Source organism: Schistocerca serialis, chromosome 2 (genome assembly GCF_023864345.2).
Source record: "Schistocerca serialis cubense isolate TAMUIC-IGC-003099 chromosome 2, iqSchSeri2.2, whole genome shotgun sequence".
Lineage (NCBI taxonomy): Eukaryota > Metazoa > Arthropoda > Insecta > Orthoptera > Acrididae > Schistocerca > Schistocerca serialis.
Genome location: NC_064639.1, coordinates 165,493,603 through 165,514,374, shown reverse-complemented (window position 1 = coordinate 165,514,374; position 20,772 = coordinate 165,493,603). Strand labels below are relative to the sequence as shown.

General features: G+C 35.2%; 1 protein-coding gene across 1 annotated transcript in view; it reads left to right on the top strand.

Moving 5' to 3' along the window:
• The window catches only part of LOC126456873 (dynein axonemal heavy chain 7-like), a 783,013-nt gene that overhangs the window by 595,488 nt on the left and 166,753 nt on the right, over positions 1-20,772 (top strand). The window contains 1 exon segment of the mRNA XM_050092694.1: positions 16,365-16,510. Coding sequence (XP_049948651.1) covers positions 16,365-16,510 — 146 coding nt within the window.

Below are 20,772 nucleotides of genomic sequence, written 5' to 3'. Positions count from 1 at the left end.
TAATCTGCCTCTCTGAACATCATGTGACCACTGGTATAGAACTTTTAAGTGTTACAGGGTTTAGGTTAGCATCTCACTTTTGTAGATCAGAAATGGAGAAAGGAGGAGTTGCCACATTCATCAGGAACTGTCATAAATTTAACAACATAGATATTTGTAAATTTTGCCTAGAGCAGCATATGGAAGCATGTGCAACAGAAGTAGAATTTCACAAAAAATCCTTCATAAATTCATAATATTAAGTGTATATTGAGCACCTGCAGGTAACTTTAATCTGTTTGTAAACCACCTTGAAACTGTACTGGCCCATTTAACAACCAAAAACAAAGAAATAGTGGTTGCTGGTGATTTCAATGCAGATTTCCTTAAAGACTCTCCCAATAAGAACTTATTTGAGTTAGTAACACTATTATTCAACTTACTTCCCACTGTAAAGTTCCCCACTAGGGTAGCCAACTGCTCACAAACAGTCATTGAAAATATATTTATAGAAATGTCCAATGAACAAAATTATATTCCAAAACCAATAGTCAGTGGCCTAAAATTATATTCCAAAACCAATAGTCAATGGCCTTTCAGATCATGACATGCAGTTCCTTCTGTTAAATGTTAATACTGAACAGGAAATAAAATCTGAGCTCAAGAGGGTAATCAATAATCCAAAAATTGATTATTTTAGGACACTCCTCAGAGACAGTCACAGGACTGATGTTTACAGTGCTCATGGCATGAATGAAACATATAACACTTTTGCTAATAAAGTATTCAAACACTGTTTTCCCAAAAACTTACCAAGGTTAGAGCAAAGCCTACAAAGAAGCCATGGATTATTCAAGGAGTATCTTGTAAAACAAAAAGAATACTGTATCTGTCAGTCCGAAACAGTTCCGATGTTGATGCTATAGCACATTACAAGAAATACTGTAAAATATTAAAGACTTTAATACGGACATCAAAGCAAATATATTACAAGGAAAAGATAGTCATATCAGATAACAAAATAAAGACAGTATGGGATATAGTGAAGGAGGAGACTGGTAGAAACAGACATGAAGAGGAAAAAATAGCATTAAGAGTAAATGATACATTGGTGACAGATGTGTATATTGTTGCAGAACTTTTTAACAAACATTTTATAATTGTTACTGAAAAGATGAGGTTGTCAGGTTCGGTAGATGCTGCTCAGACCAGACATTTCAAGTAACTTCCACAATATGAATTTGACCCTCACTACCCCAGCAGAAATAATGTCCATCATATAATCTTTAAAATCAAAAACATCTAGTGGGTATGATGAAATATCAAAAAAGTTAATTAAAGAATGTGATTCTGAGCTAAGTAACATATTAAGCCATCTGTGTAGCCAGTCATTTATCAGTGGAATGTTTCCTGAATGGTTGAAATATGCTGAAGTTAAGCCAGTGTTTAAGATGGGAGATAAAAAAATAGCATCAAATTTATGTCCAATTTCACTGTTGCCAGCATTCTCCAAAATTTTAGAAAAAAGAATGTACAATTGGCTTTATAACCATCCTATCTCAAATAACATACTGTCAAAGTTGCAGTTCGGATTTCTAAAGGGTTCTGATATTGAGAAGGCTATCTACACTTACAGTGAAGATGTGCTTAATTCATTAGACAAAAAATTGCAGGCAACTGGTATATTCTGTGATCTGTCAAAGGCATTTGACTGTGTAAATCACAATATCCTTTTAAATAAATTAGAATATTATAGTCCAACAGGAAATGCTGCAAAATGGTTCAAATCTTATATCTCTGGCAGGAAACAAAGGGTGTTATTAGGAAAGAGACATGTATCAAGCTATCAGGCATCATCCAACTGGGAACTAATTACATGTGGGGTCCCACAAGGTTCCATTTTGGGGCCCTTACTTTTTCCTGATTGTATCAGTGATCTTTCATCAGTAACATTACCAGATGCCAAGTTTGTTTTGTTTGCCAATGATACAAACATTGCAATAAATAGCAAATCAAGTGTAGTCTTAGAAAGATGAGCTAATAAAATATTTGTGGACATTAATCACTGGTCCTAGCCAATTCTTTGTCACTAAACTTTGAAAACACACACTACATGCAGTTCAGAACTTTAAGGGGTGTCCCACGAGTATATGCCTAACATACGATGACAACCAGATAAAGAAAAGGACAGTGTTAAATTCTTGGGATTACAGCTTGGCAATAAATTCAGCTGGGAGGAGCACACCACAGAACTGCTGAAGCATCGAAACAAATCTCTATTTGCAATTCGAATTCTGTCAGACACAGAGGATATAAAAATGAAGAAGCTGGCACACTATGCTTACTTTCATTGCATAATGTCATATGGGATTATTTTTTGGGGTAATTCATCAAGCCAAGCTAAGTTTTCCGGGCACAAAAATGTGCAGTAAGAGTTATATGTGGTGTGAACTCAAGAATACCCTGCAGAAGCCTGTTTAGGGAACTAGAGATACTAACTACTGCTTCCCAATATATTTATTCCTTAATGAAATTTGTCATTAAAAATATATTGCTTTTTCAAACCAACAGCTCGGTTCATGGAATCAATACTAGAAATAAGAATAATCTTCACAAGGATTTAAAGTCACTTAGTCTTGTACAAAAAGGTGTGCATTATTCAGGAACACACATTTTCAATAACTTGCCAGCGGCCATAAAAAGCTTAACAACCAATGAAATTGAGTTTAAGAGAAGCCTAAAGGATTTATTGTTGGCCAACTCCTTCTACTCCATTGATGAATTTCTCAGGAAAACCAACTGATTTGTGTGTGTGTATATAAGTACAATACAACTTCTGCACAATTTCAGTGCAGTAATGTGTAGTGTGTGTGTGTGTGTGTGTGTGTGTGTGTGTGTGTGTGTGTGTAAGTGCAATCTAACTTCTGCACCATTTCAGTGCAGTAATGTTTTCATTGTAAATAAGTATTATAGGTAGTTGTATTACACGTTTATTACTGTATAAATAAATAAAAAAAACTTTTTTATTTTAAATTCAGTGCATTAGTATTTGTAAAATGACTCTTTCGTATAGTGTTCATTAAAAAATGATGATCATTCCACTTGGGACCAGTGGAATAGTACATTAACTTATTTGTTTTAGTTGTAAATATTTTTCGTGTATTGTTGTTTTTCTGACATGTTCTACATCCTGGAGGACCTCCTCACTATGGATCAATTGGAATGAAAGTAAATCTAATCTAATCTAAATCATGGGAAATGGGTAGAAAATTTTTAACATCAGTGATTGCAAAATGTACTTGGATCAATTATGGTTCTGTAATTCCTAGTGACTGCCATTTTCATTGTATTGTATTGTATTTTTATTGATCCAGGCAATCACAGTATTGTACAGCTGTACATATGATATTGGATAAGTAAAGAGAGCTATTTACAAGTAATTGTTACAAATTGATTTTTACATTATTTTGTAGCAAGGAAATTATCTATCTTAAACAAAACAGTTAATACAAATTTTTACAAATTGATGTTTACATTATTTTGTAGCAAGGAAATTATCTATCTTAAACAAAGCAGTTAATACAAATCATAGAACTGTAAGGTTGTACATACGATATTGGACAGGTCAAGGGAACATATTTACAAGTAATATTTAATAAATTGATTTTACATTATCTTGCAATGAGGAAGTTAGCTATCTTTAACAAAACAGTAAATACAAATGTTGTATGGTAAAATACAAACAGCCAATACTAATGTAATAGTAAAGTAGTCCAGTGTATTTCATAGACATGCACAGTATATAATAATCCAGTATATTTCATAGACATGCACAGTATATAATTTTCAGACCTAATTGAACATTTCTCATATTGTTTACATTTTTAACCCCTTTCAAAAAAATGATCAACTGCATAAAAACAATAGTCCAAGAGATATTTTTTTAACTTATGTGAGAAGGCTCTTGGGTTCTTTGTTGCTTTGATTTCATTGGGTAAATTATTACACATTTGTATACCAACATTTAAAACACTTTTTTGGTAGCAGGTAGTTCTGGACTGAATCATGTGTAGGTCAGATTGCTGCCTTGTTGCATAGTTATGAATATCTCCATTGAATTTTAGTGTGCAGTCATTGTTTAACAGGTATGACTTGACAAATGAGACGATATTATAAATGTAAGCAGAGGACAGTGTCATAATGCCATTTGTTTTGAAATGTTGTCTGCATGATTCATTATGTCTTAGATTACATATTATACGTATTGCCTGTTTTTGCATTTTGAAAATATATCTACCTCCAGGTGAGTTCCCCCAAAACATGATTCCATACTGTAATGTAGAATGGAAGTAAGCATAATATACATGTATGAGAACAGATTTTGTGACTGATTTTTTGAGTATTCTTAAAATGTAACACACAATTGAGAGCTTTTTTGTTGGCAAATGTGAACATTGCATTGCTTTGCTTGAGAGTTGAGTTCTGTAGGGAGATGGGAAACCAGATATGAATGGAAACATGCACTTAGAAGCACTGGAAAGTATTCCCAACTGCATAAATAGTTTTCAGCAATGTATTCTTGGACTTACTCTACAAGTGATTCTTATCACTCATTTCTGAGTGACACAATTTTTTGGACAATTTTTTGGAGTGCTCCTACAAATATTACCATAGCACATAATGTAATTTTCATAACCAAAATATGCAGCCTTTGTGATTTTCTGGTCACCACTATGAGAAGCTACTTTTGAGGAAAAAGTAGTCTAATTGAATCTTTTCACATTTTTATGTAGGTGGAAGTCCCTATTTAGTTCCAAGATGCAACTGCTCATTACTGTATGCCATTTGTAAATCTCTTTGGATCTTTGTAGCTAAAGTAAAACTAAGTAATGTTAGTCTTGCTTAGTGTGTGTGGGAGGAAATTGATAGTAAATTAGCTGCAGACCATGGAAACTAGGTTATTAGTGTCCTTAGCCAGCGTATTTTCAGTCACTAAACTGGTGTCTTTGTCAAACATTGTTAATTTGCACATGCTATTCACAGCTGCTTGCCTGTTGTTGGCATAAACGAGAAACAAAAGGGGGCTTAAAATAGAACTTTGTACTTCATCGTGGACAGCTCCAAAATCTGATGTGAGAGTTTCTCCTGATTTGCAGTCCACCCCTTTCAAGTTAGCTTTCTAGCAATGAGGTGGAATTTCACCAACTACCCTAACAAGTCACTGATGCCATAGTACTGAGAGTTCTCTAACAGAAGATCAGATAGTATAATCAAAGATTGTAATCTGATCTCAGAATACACTCACTAGCAGACAATTCTTGTTTAGGTATTCACAAATGTAGGTTTGTTGCCCAGTTGATACATTCTTATTGACCATTAAAAATAGGCAAATTGTTTTACTTTCTTTGCATTAAACATTTTCAAATACTTATGAAAATTCAGATAGAGGTGAAATTATCATGTAGTTGTTCACATTTCTGACTCCACCTTTTTCAGAAGAGATTTCACAGTGGCACATTTCATTACATTAAAAGTAATGAAAACTTGTTGACATCCTTTGCCTCAACTAGAGTTGATCTACATTCTGTCTGTTCAGTGACATTTAGGAAACATTTATTAAATATCCCTTCAAATTCCTGTTTACCTATAAGCCCTTAACATAAAATCCCAAGCTAACTCAGTTCTGTTACTTTGATAGAAACTTAAAATCATGAGTATACTCAGGCAACTTAAGAAGAGATGTTTGAAAGAATAAAACCTTACTTATGTCCTTTTCAGTGCTTATTGTTAAGTGTTCAGCTGCGAGTCTGACTGTTCTGTTTCAGTTGAAGTTGAGGCGTTCGCCACTCGATATCATCTTTACTGTGTAAAGCTATGGGTACTCAACAAAAAGATATATGGTTTCAGCCTCTGTCCTGTATTGTTGTTTAGGCAGTACTTCTGAAAAATTGTGGAGATAGTGATCCTGAGTTTGCTATTTAATTTAGCAGCTTATAAAGTGAAGAAGAATGTGATGTTACTTCATTAAAGAGTAAAAGTGATGACAGTTCATCAGTTGACTCAGAGCTGCTCACCAATGGTAGGAGATAATTATGTCCACTGTCTTATAATGATCATGGCTTCTTTCCCTACTCGTATGGTGAACATTCATTCAGTACATTCATTATGAAAAAATATTTTCAAATAGAGATGCAGTTTCATTACTAGATGTGTTGAAGCTAGAGTTGACGTCTGTTCACAAGAAACCACTGTGAAATCATAGTTGAACTTTACTTCTACACAGAAACTATAAATGATTAAGTTTCAGGATATTTTAGTCAAAGTGCAGCACATGAGTATGCTTGGAATTTTATTACTGATGGTCTTCAAAAATTTATAACATCATTATTTTGAGCTTGAAAAGCTATTCTTATCTGTCTGTATGTACTATCATTCATTATAGGATGTGTCTCATTAATAAAAAATACTCTTTCTTGGAATGTAATTAGAAAAAGAATCAATGTTAAGGGGTTAGTTTCATTATTATTAAGCTATACCAAGCTTACTTCTTATTGTATTTCACCTATGTTTAATTCTTTTACACTTGAATTATCAATTTTTCCAAGTAAATTTTTAGTTCAATCACCCAGTTTAAATTTTTATGATTATAGACAGATTTTTTTATTTGGGTGACAGATTTTTTTTTAACTTTGAAGTCCTCAGTTCAGTACATAAATCTTCCATCCCTTTTATGATGTTTTACTCCTTATAATGATCATGGCTTCTTTCCCTACTCGTATGGTGAACATTCATTCAGTACAATCATTATGAAAAAATATTTTCAAATAGAGATGCAGTTTCATTACTAGATGTGTTGAAGCTAGAGTTGACATCAGATTACAAATAAACAGGCAACTATCTCCTCATTGAAAACACTGTTAAAATATTTAACTGTACAAAAAAATAATTTAGCTACTTGTTCTGATGCAATGCCGCTGGAGATAAGCAAGGCTTTATTTTCTTGAATGTCTGTTCTTAAGTTGCCAGAGTATACTCAGGCTTTTAAGTTTCTGTCAAAATAATAAAAATGAGATAACTTGGGATTTTATGTTAAGGGCTTACAGGCAAGCAGGAATTTGCAAGGATATTTAATGTGTATTTCCTAAATGTCACTGAACTGATAGACTGTAAATCAATTCTAGGTGAGCCAAAGGATGTTAATAAGTTCTCATTACTTTTAATGTAATGAGATATGCCTAGCACATAGTGGGTTGTGACTTTAAACATACCTCCCTCTTCAAGAGAAAGGTCAATACAAACTTGCCTGACATCACAATTTTATAATCAAGTTTTTATCTCTGTACTTGTCACTAATTAATGAGCTAGAATTGACAGTGATTATAGTAAGGAAGTCTACTTTCTGAATTAAGTGGAACTGGCCACAAAAGTTGTTCAAGACAAAATTTTTAGTCAGAGCGAAGTAAAATTCTATCTTAATATTAGCAATAGCTATAATATCCTTCACTGTTCCTGTTAGTTTCCACCACAGAATTTTACATCTAATGGTGAAACATTTGAAATTAATAGAGGGAGTATCTGCTGCTTAGCTGACTGGTAACATGCTTGCCTACGATGCAGTGGGTTCGGGTTCGATTCACAGGCGGGTTGGAGATTTTTCTCCACCCGTAGACTGGGTATTGTTTTGTGCTCATCATTAGCTCATCATCACCAATGTGTAAGTCACCCAATGTGGCCTCATCTGAAATAAGACTTGCACCCAGTGGCCAAATTTCCCTGGACAGGGCCTCCTGGCCAACAATGCCACATGATCATTTTATTTCAATAGAGAGAACTGCATATTTAGATGACAAGATGATGCACTGCTGTGCATTTATGCCACCTCCCCATCTATTCTAGCACAAGATCACATCTATACCAGATGATGCATCACCTGGCAGAAATTGCATTGTGAGCTGTAGGCCTCCTAGGGCAAGAGTTTTCTCTGCCACATGCCTCGTTACCACAGCACCTGAGTTTTACCCGAAAAGCATGCTATAGGAAATGCTCCCAATCCTTGGCACATCCAATGCTGACACCGAGCTCTCTATATAACCAGTGTAGTGATTACATGTTTCTTACATGTTTGAATCTTAACTGCTTGCTGTAGTGCTTCAAGACAGATGCATGAGCTGTGAGGACACCAGAGGCGTGTCAGTTCTGCATGCCTATAAGAAGACAATATTGCAGGCACCCCTTGACAACTATGGAGAACTAGTTGGCATAGGACTGACACAATTTTTTAAGGCATGAATTATTCAGTACTTCACCACTGTAGCCTTTCTAATTGTGGAGTATCTGCATCACAAAGCCTGTAACATTATAGCGAGTGCAGTTGAATTAACCATTTAGTGATCTAGGTAACCTGCTGCAGTACTATGTGTGTGGCTGGTAGAGGAGTATCAGCCTCATGGAGTTCATTATGATACAGTGAGTGCAGTATGATCCATCCCTCCATGTACTAGTAACCCCTACTGTGGCATCATGCATCCAGCCATTAGAGACAATATCTGAATGTTGTTAGATAGATTGCATATGTCCATAACTCATTATTGTGCCATGCAATTGCTTTTGCTAGTCACTACATGCTCAATTCATAAATTGTACATATTTTTGCCTTGTTCATTTTTGTTAGATTAGATACGATCATGTTGCCTGTGTAAATCCAGTTATCATTGTGTTGCACAGTTCTTGAATTCCTTTGTTAAATTATTCAAATTTTCTGTTCTCTAACAATAGTACTGATGTCCATTCAGTTGTCTAAACAGAAATGTTAACTGACATTTCAGATGGACATTAGGCACTCATGACATGTTCTGGTGTACCAACTATTCTGATATTCCTTTGTTCATAGACATTTTTATAGGTTTCTGCAACTGGTTGTGCCTTGTTAATGTTCCAGTAAAGGAATTGTTCAAATCCAGATGCTCTTTCATCACACAGTTCCTTGATTTAATGCTACCTTTTACCCTGCTCACCCAGTAATACTAGTGTATCTGCATGTCATGTTCAGTGAGGAACAAATTCCCATTGGAGAATCTATAAGATGTTTAGAGCTTTGAATCAGTACATGGTTTTAAAACACGCACACCAACATACATATTATGTCTGCTGTATTAAGTTGCTAATATAACTGTCACAAGAAGGTAATAAATGTGATTGTAGTAATAATATGTTATTTTGGTGAGCTAGGTGTTCAGATGTGAGTCACTGGCTCATGGTCCAACACACATTGGTTATTTATTATCATGTGATATAGATGAACAATTAAAACTCATGATGTGACATGGAACATCGTGGATATGTTTTTCAAGAATTTAAACGATTAAGGCTGGTTTTCCTTGCTCTCTAATCCTTGATTCTTGCCCATCTCTCCTCATGGTCTCCTTGGGCAGAAGTGATATACACCAAGATAAAACCATTATTCAAGTGGGATCAGCACAAGATATCTCTCTTCTGCTAGTCGTCTCTAAAGATGTTTCAAAAACTCAACTAAAGCTAAGCAAATTCAAAAGTTTCTCACAGTAAATGACATAATTTTTAAAACCCAGTTTGGCTTTCAACAAGAAAGAAGGACAGTAAATACAATCAGTAGTTTATTCAGAAGATATGTTTCACTTTAGATAAGAGTAAAAAGTTCACAGAAATATTCTGTGACTGGACAAAAGCATTCAATTAAGTGAATCTTTTCCACATACTACAGATGTATATTATTATGAACAGTACTTTACAGTGTTTCAGCAAAGAGTGAATGTAACATCAGATTCAGGAAATTACTCCTGTGAGTGTAAAATAATTTTCTGGGGAATCCATAAGGTTTGATATAGGGTCCCAATCTGTTCCTATTCTATGTTCAAGAACCACCAGTTACTACTCATATTCACTCAGTCTTAGTTCTAATTGAAATGACGTGCCTGAAAAAAATCAAATAAAGTGTCACTGGTTCTAACAAAATGGACTACAGCTGAATCTCACTAAAACACATTTGGTGTAATTTGGAAATAAATCATCACATAGAGAATTTCATACTTCCTGTGCATTTCAGACTCTGTGCCCAAACAACAGAGTATGCTGGGTTAAAAAGTTACAATAAACTGAAGTGCAGGAATATATTCAATGTGTAACTTGGTTCACAGAAAAGACTAATCTTTATCCTTCTAGCACAGAAGTTTTATTTTACTATTGAATAATTAATGGTGAACAATTTCACCATAGGAGCAATGGTCTTTGTGTGTGAGAGTGTGTGGATGCATGCACTCAATTTTATCCTAATTTAGAAGATGGATGGTATCAAATGGAGTACATAATGCAAATGTGCTGTCTTAAAATATACAAGCTGTGTGAATCTAATACTGAAAGTTGTAAGGAAAGCAAACTGATATATAATTACAATTATATTATGGTACATGTTTGTGGGGTTTTGAGCTAAGTGCTGATTTACCTAAAGTTCTTCTAATAGTCCAAATTATTCCATGTGTTGCCTATATGTAGCACTTTTACATTGACTTTATTACACCACAACCTCTACCCATAATAACAATGGTGTCATAAATATTTTTATTTAAAGTCACTGATAAATTATTCTGAGAAAAATTAATCTTATGCACCAGCCATTAAATTATTTCATGTACGTAAAGTATAAGATTGTTCTGCTGAATGTTATTTTCACTGTTAGAATAGAAAAATAATAAATTCCTGTGGGTTCTTGTCCTTGGAGTTCAAATATTGTAATAATTATTGAAAGAATTAGTGTCTGATTATTTCTGCAGTTTGAAATTGTCACTCCGTACGCTCACGTAATGGCAGCAGACAAAGCACAGTCTGAACTGCTGTGGACACAAAATTCAGCATATCTTTGATCTCATCCACTTCATACATCATAGGGAAGAAGAACAGAAGAAGAAAAAATTCCACAGACAATACAAAGCCAATACATTTGTTTAGTGGTGTTATATTTTGTTATATGATTATTTTTTGTAAGAAACTGGTTATAAAATAATAAAACCTTTTTTTAATTTCACATTATAATAATAAGTCACAATATAATAAGTTTTTTCTCAGTTGTCCATATAGGTTTAAAAGTCATTTCTGCAAAAATATTCGTTATCTCATAAGTCTCAAGCACTGTCCCAGGTGACACAAAATATTGGTCTGCTAAGTCAATGCCACATATCATTCAGTTTTCGCTTTAGATAGAGAGTTTTTGTTTGTAAACTTTAGATAGTGGTTAGACAAAACATCAAGTAGTATACCATATGTCTAGTGTGGATATGGTAGTTTTAAATGGCTTCAGCAACTGTAAAGTTTTGGAAAAGGCTGTGGAGACTTCCTGGAATTGTCTGATTTGATCCATTATAAATGGATTTTGAAAGCCTGCGACTGTAGATACAATAGGTTTGTTTATAAATAAATAAATCTTCTGCTACCAGTCACGATTTTCTTTATTTTACTATTTGCACGACGCGTTTCGAGAAATAATTCCCATTTTCAAGTGCGTTTTTATGATGTGTGTTAAGCCATTTCTTTTGATGTTGTCAGTGTGTGTGAGTCTGCTTCGTTTTGTTGACTTTTACTGTAATACATAAGAAACGCGATTTTTAGTTGGGTATCAATATTTTCTGTGAGGTTAGTGGCTAAGGTTTGAGAACAATTTGTGCTTACAATTTTCTAATGGTCCATTTGTGTAGAGAGTCACACACACTTAACATCACACACAACTTGTACATTTTACACATCGAAAATATCTTATATAAACAAAACAGTTACAAAGATCTTCTTATAGGTAGTTCACAGAGATAACATTATAGGTCTTCCACAGATTATGATATGCTTTTGTACAGAGGTTAATTTATCTTTACAATTTGGCTCATGAATTACTTATACTGATTTTACAATTGTGCTTATTTCTATGTTTTACTATTTTTATTTAAGTATATTATCGAAACATCTGAAGAAATTCACTGATTCACTTTCAAGTTTTTCATTTAATATTTTATCTTCATATTTTCTGTAATGTGAATATATCTCCAGTTCTTCAAGCAAATCCATTTTATGTCCTTTATCTAGTCGGTGGAGTACTTTGACATTTTGCTCTATTTTTCCAAATGGGTGTCCTGTATTATGTATGTGTGTTGCTATTGCTGATGTAGCGTGTTTGTTGTGGGTGTATGCTCTAATGTGCTCTGTGTACCTGGTGTTGATATTTCGGCCTGTTTGTCCTATGTAGAACTTGGAGCATTCCTGGCATGTTACCTTGTATATTCCAGAGTCTGAATATGGATCATGATTACACTTTATATTATGTATTAGTTTTTGGTGTAGTTTATTGGATGTAGAAAACCCAATTTTTACTCTGTGATTTTTGAAAATATTTGCAATCTTCTGTGATACATTGCCTATGTATGGAATGATAGGTATATATTTGTTTTTTTCTTTTTCTTCTGTGGTGCAGTTTGTACCTGGGTTTCTCTTCATTTTGTCTAAGATTGTGTCAACCATGGAAGCATTGTAACCATTGGCAACTGCAATCTTCTTCACTGTGTTTTTCCCTTTCTGAACTTATGTGTAAATACGACTGGATGTATATTATTTTTTCTCTCTCCACTGAAAATCTGAATCTGATTATGTTTACTGAGACATTCCTCATGCATCAATGTACTCAGATGCATTGATTGGCTCTCATTAGAAGCTGGTGTCCTCATTTTGTTACAGGTACAGTCTGCTTCTAGTTTTGAATTTCTTGTATGCACCAGTGGCTGTGGTAATAAAGGTTGGCTATCATAGCTTGACTTATCATAAATTGCAACAGGGGTTGCTGGCAAACTTTGTGTATTACTCTGTTTTATAACATGACCAATGTGCAAAAGTTGTGGCCTATTTTGCAGTGCCACACTAGCAGTCAGCAAATTTTCAAGTTTAGTTCCCCTGTCAGGACCAGATTCTTCATTACTGAATTCTGACATTACCCCTGAGTTTCAGTTGTCGAGATTAAAAACTCTGGCTAGCTCTGTTTGTACTTGTTTCTTTACTTAGGTTTGTATTTTATCTTCATTTCATCTATGGCAGTTGTCAGCATTTTAAAACTAGTTTCTAAGTTACTGATTTCAGTCTGCATATCATATACTTTGGTGGGAATGTTTGCTAATGGTTGGATTGTGTGTCTAATTGCATTTATCTCTGCATTAAAGTGTGCTGACAATGCATTATCCCTGTTGATTATCAGTTGGTTAATATTTTGAGCAATTTATTTGTCCCACTGGATACTAAGAATTTTCTTTCTCTTTCCTGTTCTTTTAATTCACGTTGCTCTGCTTTTAATGCCTTCGCTTCTAAACGCTGCTGCTCTTTAAGAGCTTCTTCTTCCCTACATTGCTTTTCTTTTAAAGTCTTTGCCTCTAAACGTTGTTGCTTCTTCTTCCCTACCTTGCTTTCCTATCGTTTCTAATTTTTGAAGTGACATGGCTAATATAGTACCATCTGGCAGTGGCATAACTTGAGCATTGATATTTTAAAGCTTTCACCGGAGTGTCACTCAACACTGGCAACTCCTCATTTTCAATATCATTTGACATGTCCGGTAAAATAATATTATCATCAACATTCAAGCTATCTAGCTCCTGCACTGAAGTGTGCGGAATATGGCTCACTTGAGCATGTGACTTTAAATCTGTATCAGCCTGCTCATTCATTTTAGCCTTCTTCTTAGGCCTAGTCATTTTTATCAGCAAATATCTCATGCTATAAAGCAATTGCAATAAATTCAGATCCCCAAAAACATTCTCTAACTAACAAAAGGAACAATCATTACAACTAAATGTGTGTTTGTTTACACAACAATTCACTAGAGACAAGAAAATATTTGAAAATGCTTCTCACAGCCAGAATATGATACTGTACTCCATATGGCTGGAGTGATTTTGGCTGAAGTGCTGCAAAATACTGTAGCGCACAAACAGATGTCAGTTGCATGCTTGTGATATATGTGCACCTGTTCCTACCTTTAGCTGACAGGCGATGCTATCGGTGGTACAGCACCGCACGCTGCTTACAAATTTCCAGGTGTCAGTTTGATATTTACAGCAGTATCTTGTATGCTCAGTTGGTACATGAAAAACCAAACAAAACAAGCATTAATACTTTACAGTAGCAATCTATACACAAAAAGGAATACACTAATTACTATGATTAAGATTACAGTATTTGTACTCAAGCACAACGTGACCAGGCACCAATGTAATGTGTAATGGGATTCTATTTAACATTGTTATGGTGTTGTATACATGTTATTGTAAAAGTATGAAAATGTAGCAGCAAGAATAATAGTATTATTTGAAAGAAATAAGTAATCTCTGATAATTCTTATTTATGTGCTGTTGAGCCCGACTGTAATGAGTTTCAATAATTCTTTATTTGACATTAAAATATATGCAGCAAATAATTAATATATCATTCCACAACCCCTACCCATAACAACACTGGTGTCACAAATATTTTTATTTAAAGTCACTGATAAATTATTTTGAGAAAAATTAATCTTATGCACCAGCCATTAAATTATTTCATTTATGTAAAGACTAAGATTGTTCTGCTGAATATTATTTTCACTGTTGGAATAGAAGAATAATAAATTCCTGTGGGTTCTTGTCCTTGGAGTTCTAATATTGTAATAATTATTGAAAGAATTAGTGTCTGATTATTTCTTGCAGTCTGAAATTGCCACTCCATACACTCACGTAACAGCGGCAGGCAAAGCACTGTCTGGACTGCTGCAGACACAAAACTCAGCTTATCTTCAATCTCATCCACTTCATACATCATAGGGAAGAAGAACAGAAGAAGGAAAAATTCCACAGACAATACAAAGCCAATACATTCTTTTAGTAGTATTATCTTTTGTTACATGATTATTTTTTGTAGGAAACTGGTTATAAAATAATAAAACATATTTTTGTTATTTCACAGTATAATAATAAGTATTTTCTCAGTTCTCACATATAGGCTCAAAGGTCATTTCTGGAAAAACATTCGTTAACTCATAGGTCTCAAGCACTGTCCCATACACTGGTGACACAAAATATTGGTGCTGACATTACAATGTCCATGTTCAGTCTGTCTATCTTCTATAGCCTTGCCTTTTTGACCAGCATACAGTCAATGCACAAGTGCTTTTATCAGCTTAACTGCTGCATAACATATCAGTTTTATGCTTGCTGTTGACTACAGCTATGGCACCTCTTTCCTAAAATGAGGTTTTATAGTTTCAAGATTTGGGGGATTTAGCTGATTTTTGAATCATTTTCCTAAGGATTTGGAAGTACACCAGTTGATTTTGGTGGTGGGGATAACTGCAGAGGGGACTGATTTGTTGAATCATTTTCCTATGCATGTGGTAGTACACCAGTTGACTTTAGTGAAGGGTATAACTGTAGATGGGACAAAAAAAGTATGGTAAGATATTTCTTCTTTGTTTCTTGTTTGAACATTATCAACAAAGTCAGGCTTATAGCCCTTGGCAGATGAAATAAATTTAATTGTTTGTAGTCCTATTTGGAAATCCTGTTATGAAATTGGTATGTATGTCAGACGATACACAATAGAATGGAAGGCAGCATGTTTGTGTGTTACTGGATGTTGTGAACAAGAAGATATTATAGTGTTTGTTACTGTATGTTTCCTGTAAATTTTGCTACAATGTCTACCTGTATTGGTCTCTGTGTTAAGATCCAAAAAGCTTCTGAATTTGTCACCAAGTTCTATGGTGAAGTGAATGTTTTTGTGTTGTGAGTTTACACATTCCAAAAATGTGTTCAGCTGTCTGACATGCCAGTCTACAGTCACTTGCATTGACTAACAACACAAGTAGTGATCAACTTATTTGACTTTCCTCACATAATACCATGACCAAAGATTCTGTGTGCTTATAGTTTTTTTTTTCTAATATGGACTTTGCTACACACTAGTGTCTCTTGTGGCACTAGTTAGTTGTTTCCTAATCATGGCTCCCAAAGAGGCGAACTGATTTGAAATAAAACAAAACACAGTATGCTAGTTTTTCAACCTTAAATATGAATTTGTTCTCCCATGAAGTTACAGAAAAAGCAATAAATGAAAAAAAATATTCACTATGATTCATAAGCATACTTAGAGAAAATCAATGGTGTTTTTCCTTGTATCATGAGAAAAATAAAATTAATGTTTGCTGCTTACAGGTACACATGCACCAAGGGTTTCCTTCATGATGGAATCTAAATTACACTGTACAATCGTAATTAAGTTTCACATGTGCATGACTTATAGATGATTCACATGTTTACTTGAGTAGAATTAGAAGATGAAAATTTGTGTTTCAGAGAATCTAGGAAAAGAGTTTGTTGAACCTCCGCCTTTTGATCTGACGTCATCTTACTGTGATTCACACTGCTGCATACCATTAATATTTATCTTAACACCGGGAGCAGATCCTACTGCTGTTCTACTTAAGTTTGCAGATGATCAGGTTTGTTGATTTTTAAGTTTAGAGTTCTATTGTTTTTTCCCACTTGTTGTCAAATGCTACTGTGGAATTTGGGAGCATTCAGAAATGATTTAATCAGATTATTTGGTACAGTAATATAGTCTGGAAGAATACAAATGAAATATCTTCAATTTCCAAATCACATTAGAACAGAAAGTTGTCTCACTCTATGTATAAGCACTATTAAAACTACCCATGTCTCTGTAGTGGGTAATAACAAAGATACAAAACACACAACTTTCTACAATTTGTTGTGCTTAAAAAGGAATGTAGTTATTGACATGCAGTAAACAGTTTGTTGGACAAATACAGAGCTGCATTATTTAGATAGAGTGACAGTTTGTAGAACAATTCCTGACAAACCAGTCAGAAGGTAGTTAAAATTATTTAATTTCCTGCAAGAATTTGCCAAAATATAGTACATTGTCAAAGGCAGCCACATCAAAGACTCTCATGTAGCTGGTGTTGCTTGTCCATTCTGTGCCCTGCTACTGCTGGAGCATTCGTCAAAGATTTTCGCTATGACAAAATATGATGCAGAGCTTATTTGGTAACTGTTTTCTGATTGATGAGATATCACCAGCTCTTTGATAACAGAGTCAAGAATCCGTAGGGGCAATACAACTCCATCTCTTCAAAACCAAGCAAGAGCTGTATGTGGATGTTGCACTCTTCCACTGCTTATATGTCTGTCAGGCAAAGGTAAATGCTTCTGCCAAAGTCTGATCAGTGCTGCAATATGTGATGTTGCATTGACTGATGCACTGCTTGATACACGTGGATGTAATATTGGAAATGCCAGGTGTCTATATTCCTACATATAAATCTACATCTATATGCTGCAAACCATCATGAAGTGCATGGCAGAGGGTATGTTCCATCGTTCCAGTCATTAGAGATACTTCCTGTTCCATTCACATGTGAAGCACAGGGAGAATGATTGTTTGAATGCTTCCGTGCTTGCAGTAATTATTCTAATCTTATCCTCGTAATCTCTATGTGAGTGATACTTAGAGTTTTGTAGTCAGTGCTGTTTTTCTGGGGAAATGCTGGGGAATGTATACCCCTAAACGTTTTCATCGACAAAGTAATTTTTTTACGATGGAAGAGTGCCAAAGATTTATTTCACGGAAGTACATTTTTTATTTCAGTTTTTCATGTTGGTAACTGCAATACGAATGATACCAGTGCAGTTTTTGGTGGGAAAAGTGAAGTCATTGACTGTTTCAAGCATTTCAAAGCTGTGATGATGGGAAGAAGAAAAACAGTTGTTATCTTAATGAAATAGAATTTCCCACAGATTTTGGTTTGGCATTGTGCTAACCATGGGCTCGTGTTATCAGTTAATAATATAATAAAAAGAGACTTCCCATCTCATGTGAATCACTTTCTTAGACTAGCTATATTCACTGAGCCACCAGTCACCGAGAGTTAAAGCAACATGCAGAGCTACTTGAAATTGAAATTCTGAAGATAGGCAGAATCTTGGGCACCAGATGCATAGCATTAAGCTTCAGAAGTGTGTCAGCAATGTGGAAAAACTTGAAAGCTTTGGTTGCTCACTTCACAGCTGCAAAAGGTGATCAAAGCAGGGACTCAACTGACAGAGGTATGTAAGGTGGTTTATTGAAGTACATTACCAAAGTTGACTTCATTCTCGACTTGGCTCTAACGTGTGATGCCCTTCAAGAATTATCAGAATTAAGTCTTGAGCTACAGTCAAGAGATGTCACACTGTATTCTGCCCAACAGAAGATCAGAAATCAGCTGTTGGTGTTTGAAGAAAGAAAACTGAACTGTGGTCCTCATTGCTGTGAAGCTCTCAAAGTAGTCCAAGAGCTGAGCTTCAGAGGAATTCCACTGGAAAAGAGGGCAACTATCGGACATCTTGAGCCAAGCATATTTTATGATTGTCTGAAACAGCGGATGGAAAATCGTCCTCTGCATACAGAGGATATTGCTATCTCTGAATGTGCGAAAGTTTTGGACTCGTCAAATTGGCCTGAGAATCCTGGAATAACATATGTTGAAATAAATATCAAAACTTTATGTTGTCGTTTTGCTCTTTCAGAGAGTGAAATATGTAGAGGATTTCTGGAGTATTTGATGGGGAAGAAAATTGCAGCATCCATCCTTCCTCTTCAGAATGCACTGAAATGTGTTCCTATATCAATGAGTGAATGTGAACATGGGTTTTCCCAAATGAATCTGATTGTCTTGCCAACAAGAGCTTCATTTCATCTTACCACAGTCAGCAATCTGATGTTCATAAAGTTGGTTGGTCCTCCACTGATGTTGTTCCAGCCCATGGACTATGTACCCTCTTGGTTCATGAAAGGCAGACATCTTGCTACTGATAGCAAGAGTAAAGTAAGAAGGTGTGAAGACTACAGCAGCCATGAACTAAAGTCAGTTTGGAAACTGTTGTAATGCTGTTAATGTAAGTTACACTGTAGTTTTATAGTTAAATGAATTTTCATCTGTTAAATGTTAAGGATATGGTGTTTCGGCCACCTCTCCCAGCCACCATTGATGATTTGAAATGAGAAATAACAGCAGCTATCCAAACTGTTACGCCTGATATGCTACAGAGAGTGTGGAACGAGTTGAAGTATCAGGTTGATATTGCTCGAGTGTCTGGAGGGGGCCATATTGAACATCTCTGAACTTGTTTTTGAGTGAAAAAAAAAAACCTTTTTAAATACTCTTTGTAATGATGTATAACAGAAGGTTATATTATGTTTCTTTCATTAAATACACATTTTTAAAGTTGTGGTATTCTTTTTGAATCACCCTGTATAATGCCACAACTCAGTTGCTTAAATTCTCTCCTTTTTTGTGTTCCCACTGTCCAAATGCCATACCCAGTGAAATCTCACCAGACATTGGTTGATTGTGCCCTTAGCTGCCCATTACTAGTGCTTTGGTGTAGTAAAGTGCAATAATCAGATAAAGCTGTCACTTTCTTTGCAAATGATTGCTTGCCCCTCGGTATTGCATTCTAATTTCTGCACCACCCTACTGACTTCTACTTTTAAATTTGACCCATTACATTACTCATAATGCTTGCTGTAAGTGATGGGTTGCACCTTACCCATCTGCCAGCAGTGCTTCTTCCTGATATTTCTCAGAATTCTAAGTTCTCTGTGGTCTATCTTCTGTGCACTTCCATTACCAGAGAAGCCTTTTTAGTTTCCCCATTCTGCATGCATCCCATGTTGAAACTAATGATAACATAATCCACAATGAATCCTGCTGAATATTACTGTGAAGCAGTTCCCACAGAACAAGTGAGCTTTGGAGTACAATGCAAAATGTTTTATTAATTTATAAAGAAGTTTTTAATTGTATCTAAAAAGAAAGATGATGAAACTTACCAAACAAAAGCGCTGGCAGGTCGATAGACACACAAACAAACACAAACATACACACAAAATTCTAGCTTTCGCAACCAATGGTTGCCTCGTCAGGAAAGAGGGAAGGAGAAGGAAAGACAAAAGGATATGGGTTTTAAGGGAGAGGGTAAGGAGTCATTCCAATCCCGGGAGCGGAAAGACTTACCTTAGGGGGAAAAAAGGACAGGTATACACTCGCACACACACACATATCCATCCACACATACACAGACACAAGCAGACATTTGTAAAGGCAAAGAGTTTGCCTTTACAAATGTCTGCTTGTGTCTGTGTATGTGTGGATGGATATGTGTGTGTGTGCGAGTGTATACCTGTCCTTTTTTCCCCCTAAGGTAAGTCTTTCCGCTCCCGGGATTGGAATGACTCCTTACCCTCTCCCTTAAAGCCCATATCCTTTTGTCTTTCCTTCTCCTTCCCTCTTTCCTGACGAGGCAACCATTGGTTGCGAAAGCTAGAATTTTGTGTGTATGTTTGTGTTTGTTTGTGTGTCTATCGACCTGCCAGCGCTTTTGTTTGGTAAGTTTCATCACCTTTCTTTTTAGATATATTTTTCCCACGTGGAATGTTTCCCTCTATTATATTCATATCATTAATTTGAAGTTTTTAATTGCCATGATATACAGGTTAATTAAACGTAAGTGAAACAGTGTGAGGATAAAGAAGTAACAAAATTTGAAACTTAATGAGTTTTTAATTGACCTTATTATTAATCCACTTTGGAAACCACAGTGTGCTGAGAGCTAAATGTTTCTGGACCATCTAATATATGGCATATGTGATTCAGTGGCTAGGAGAAGGCTGGATGTGGAAGCTAACAAACTCATAAAC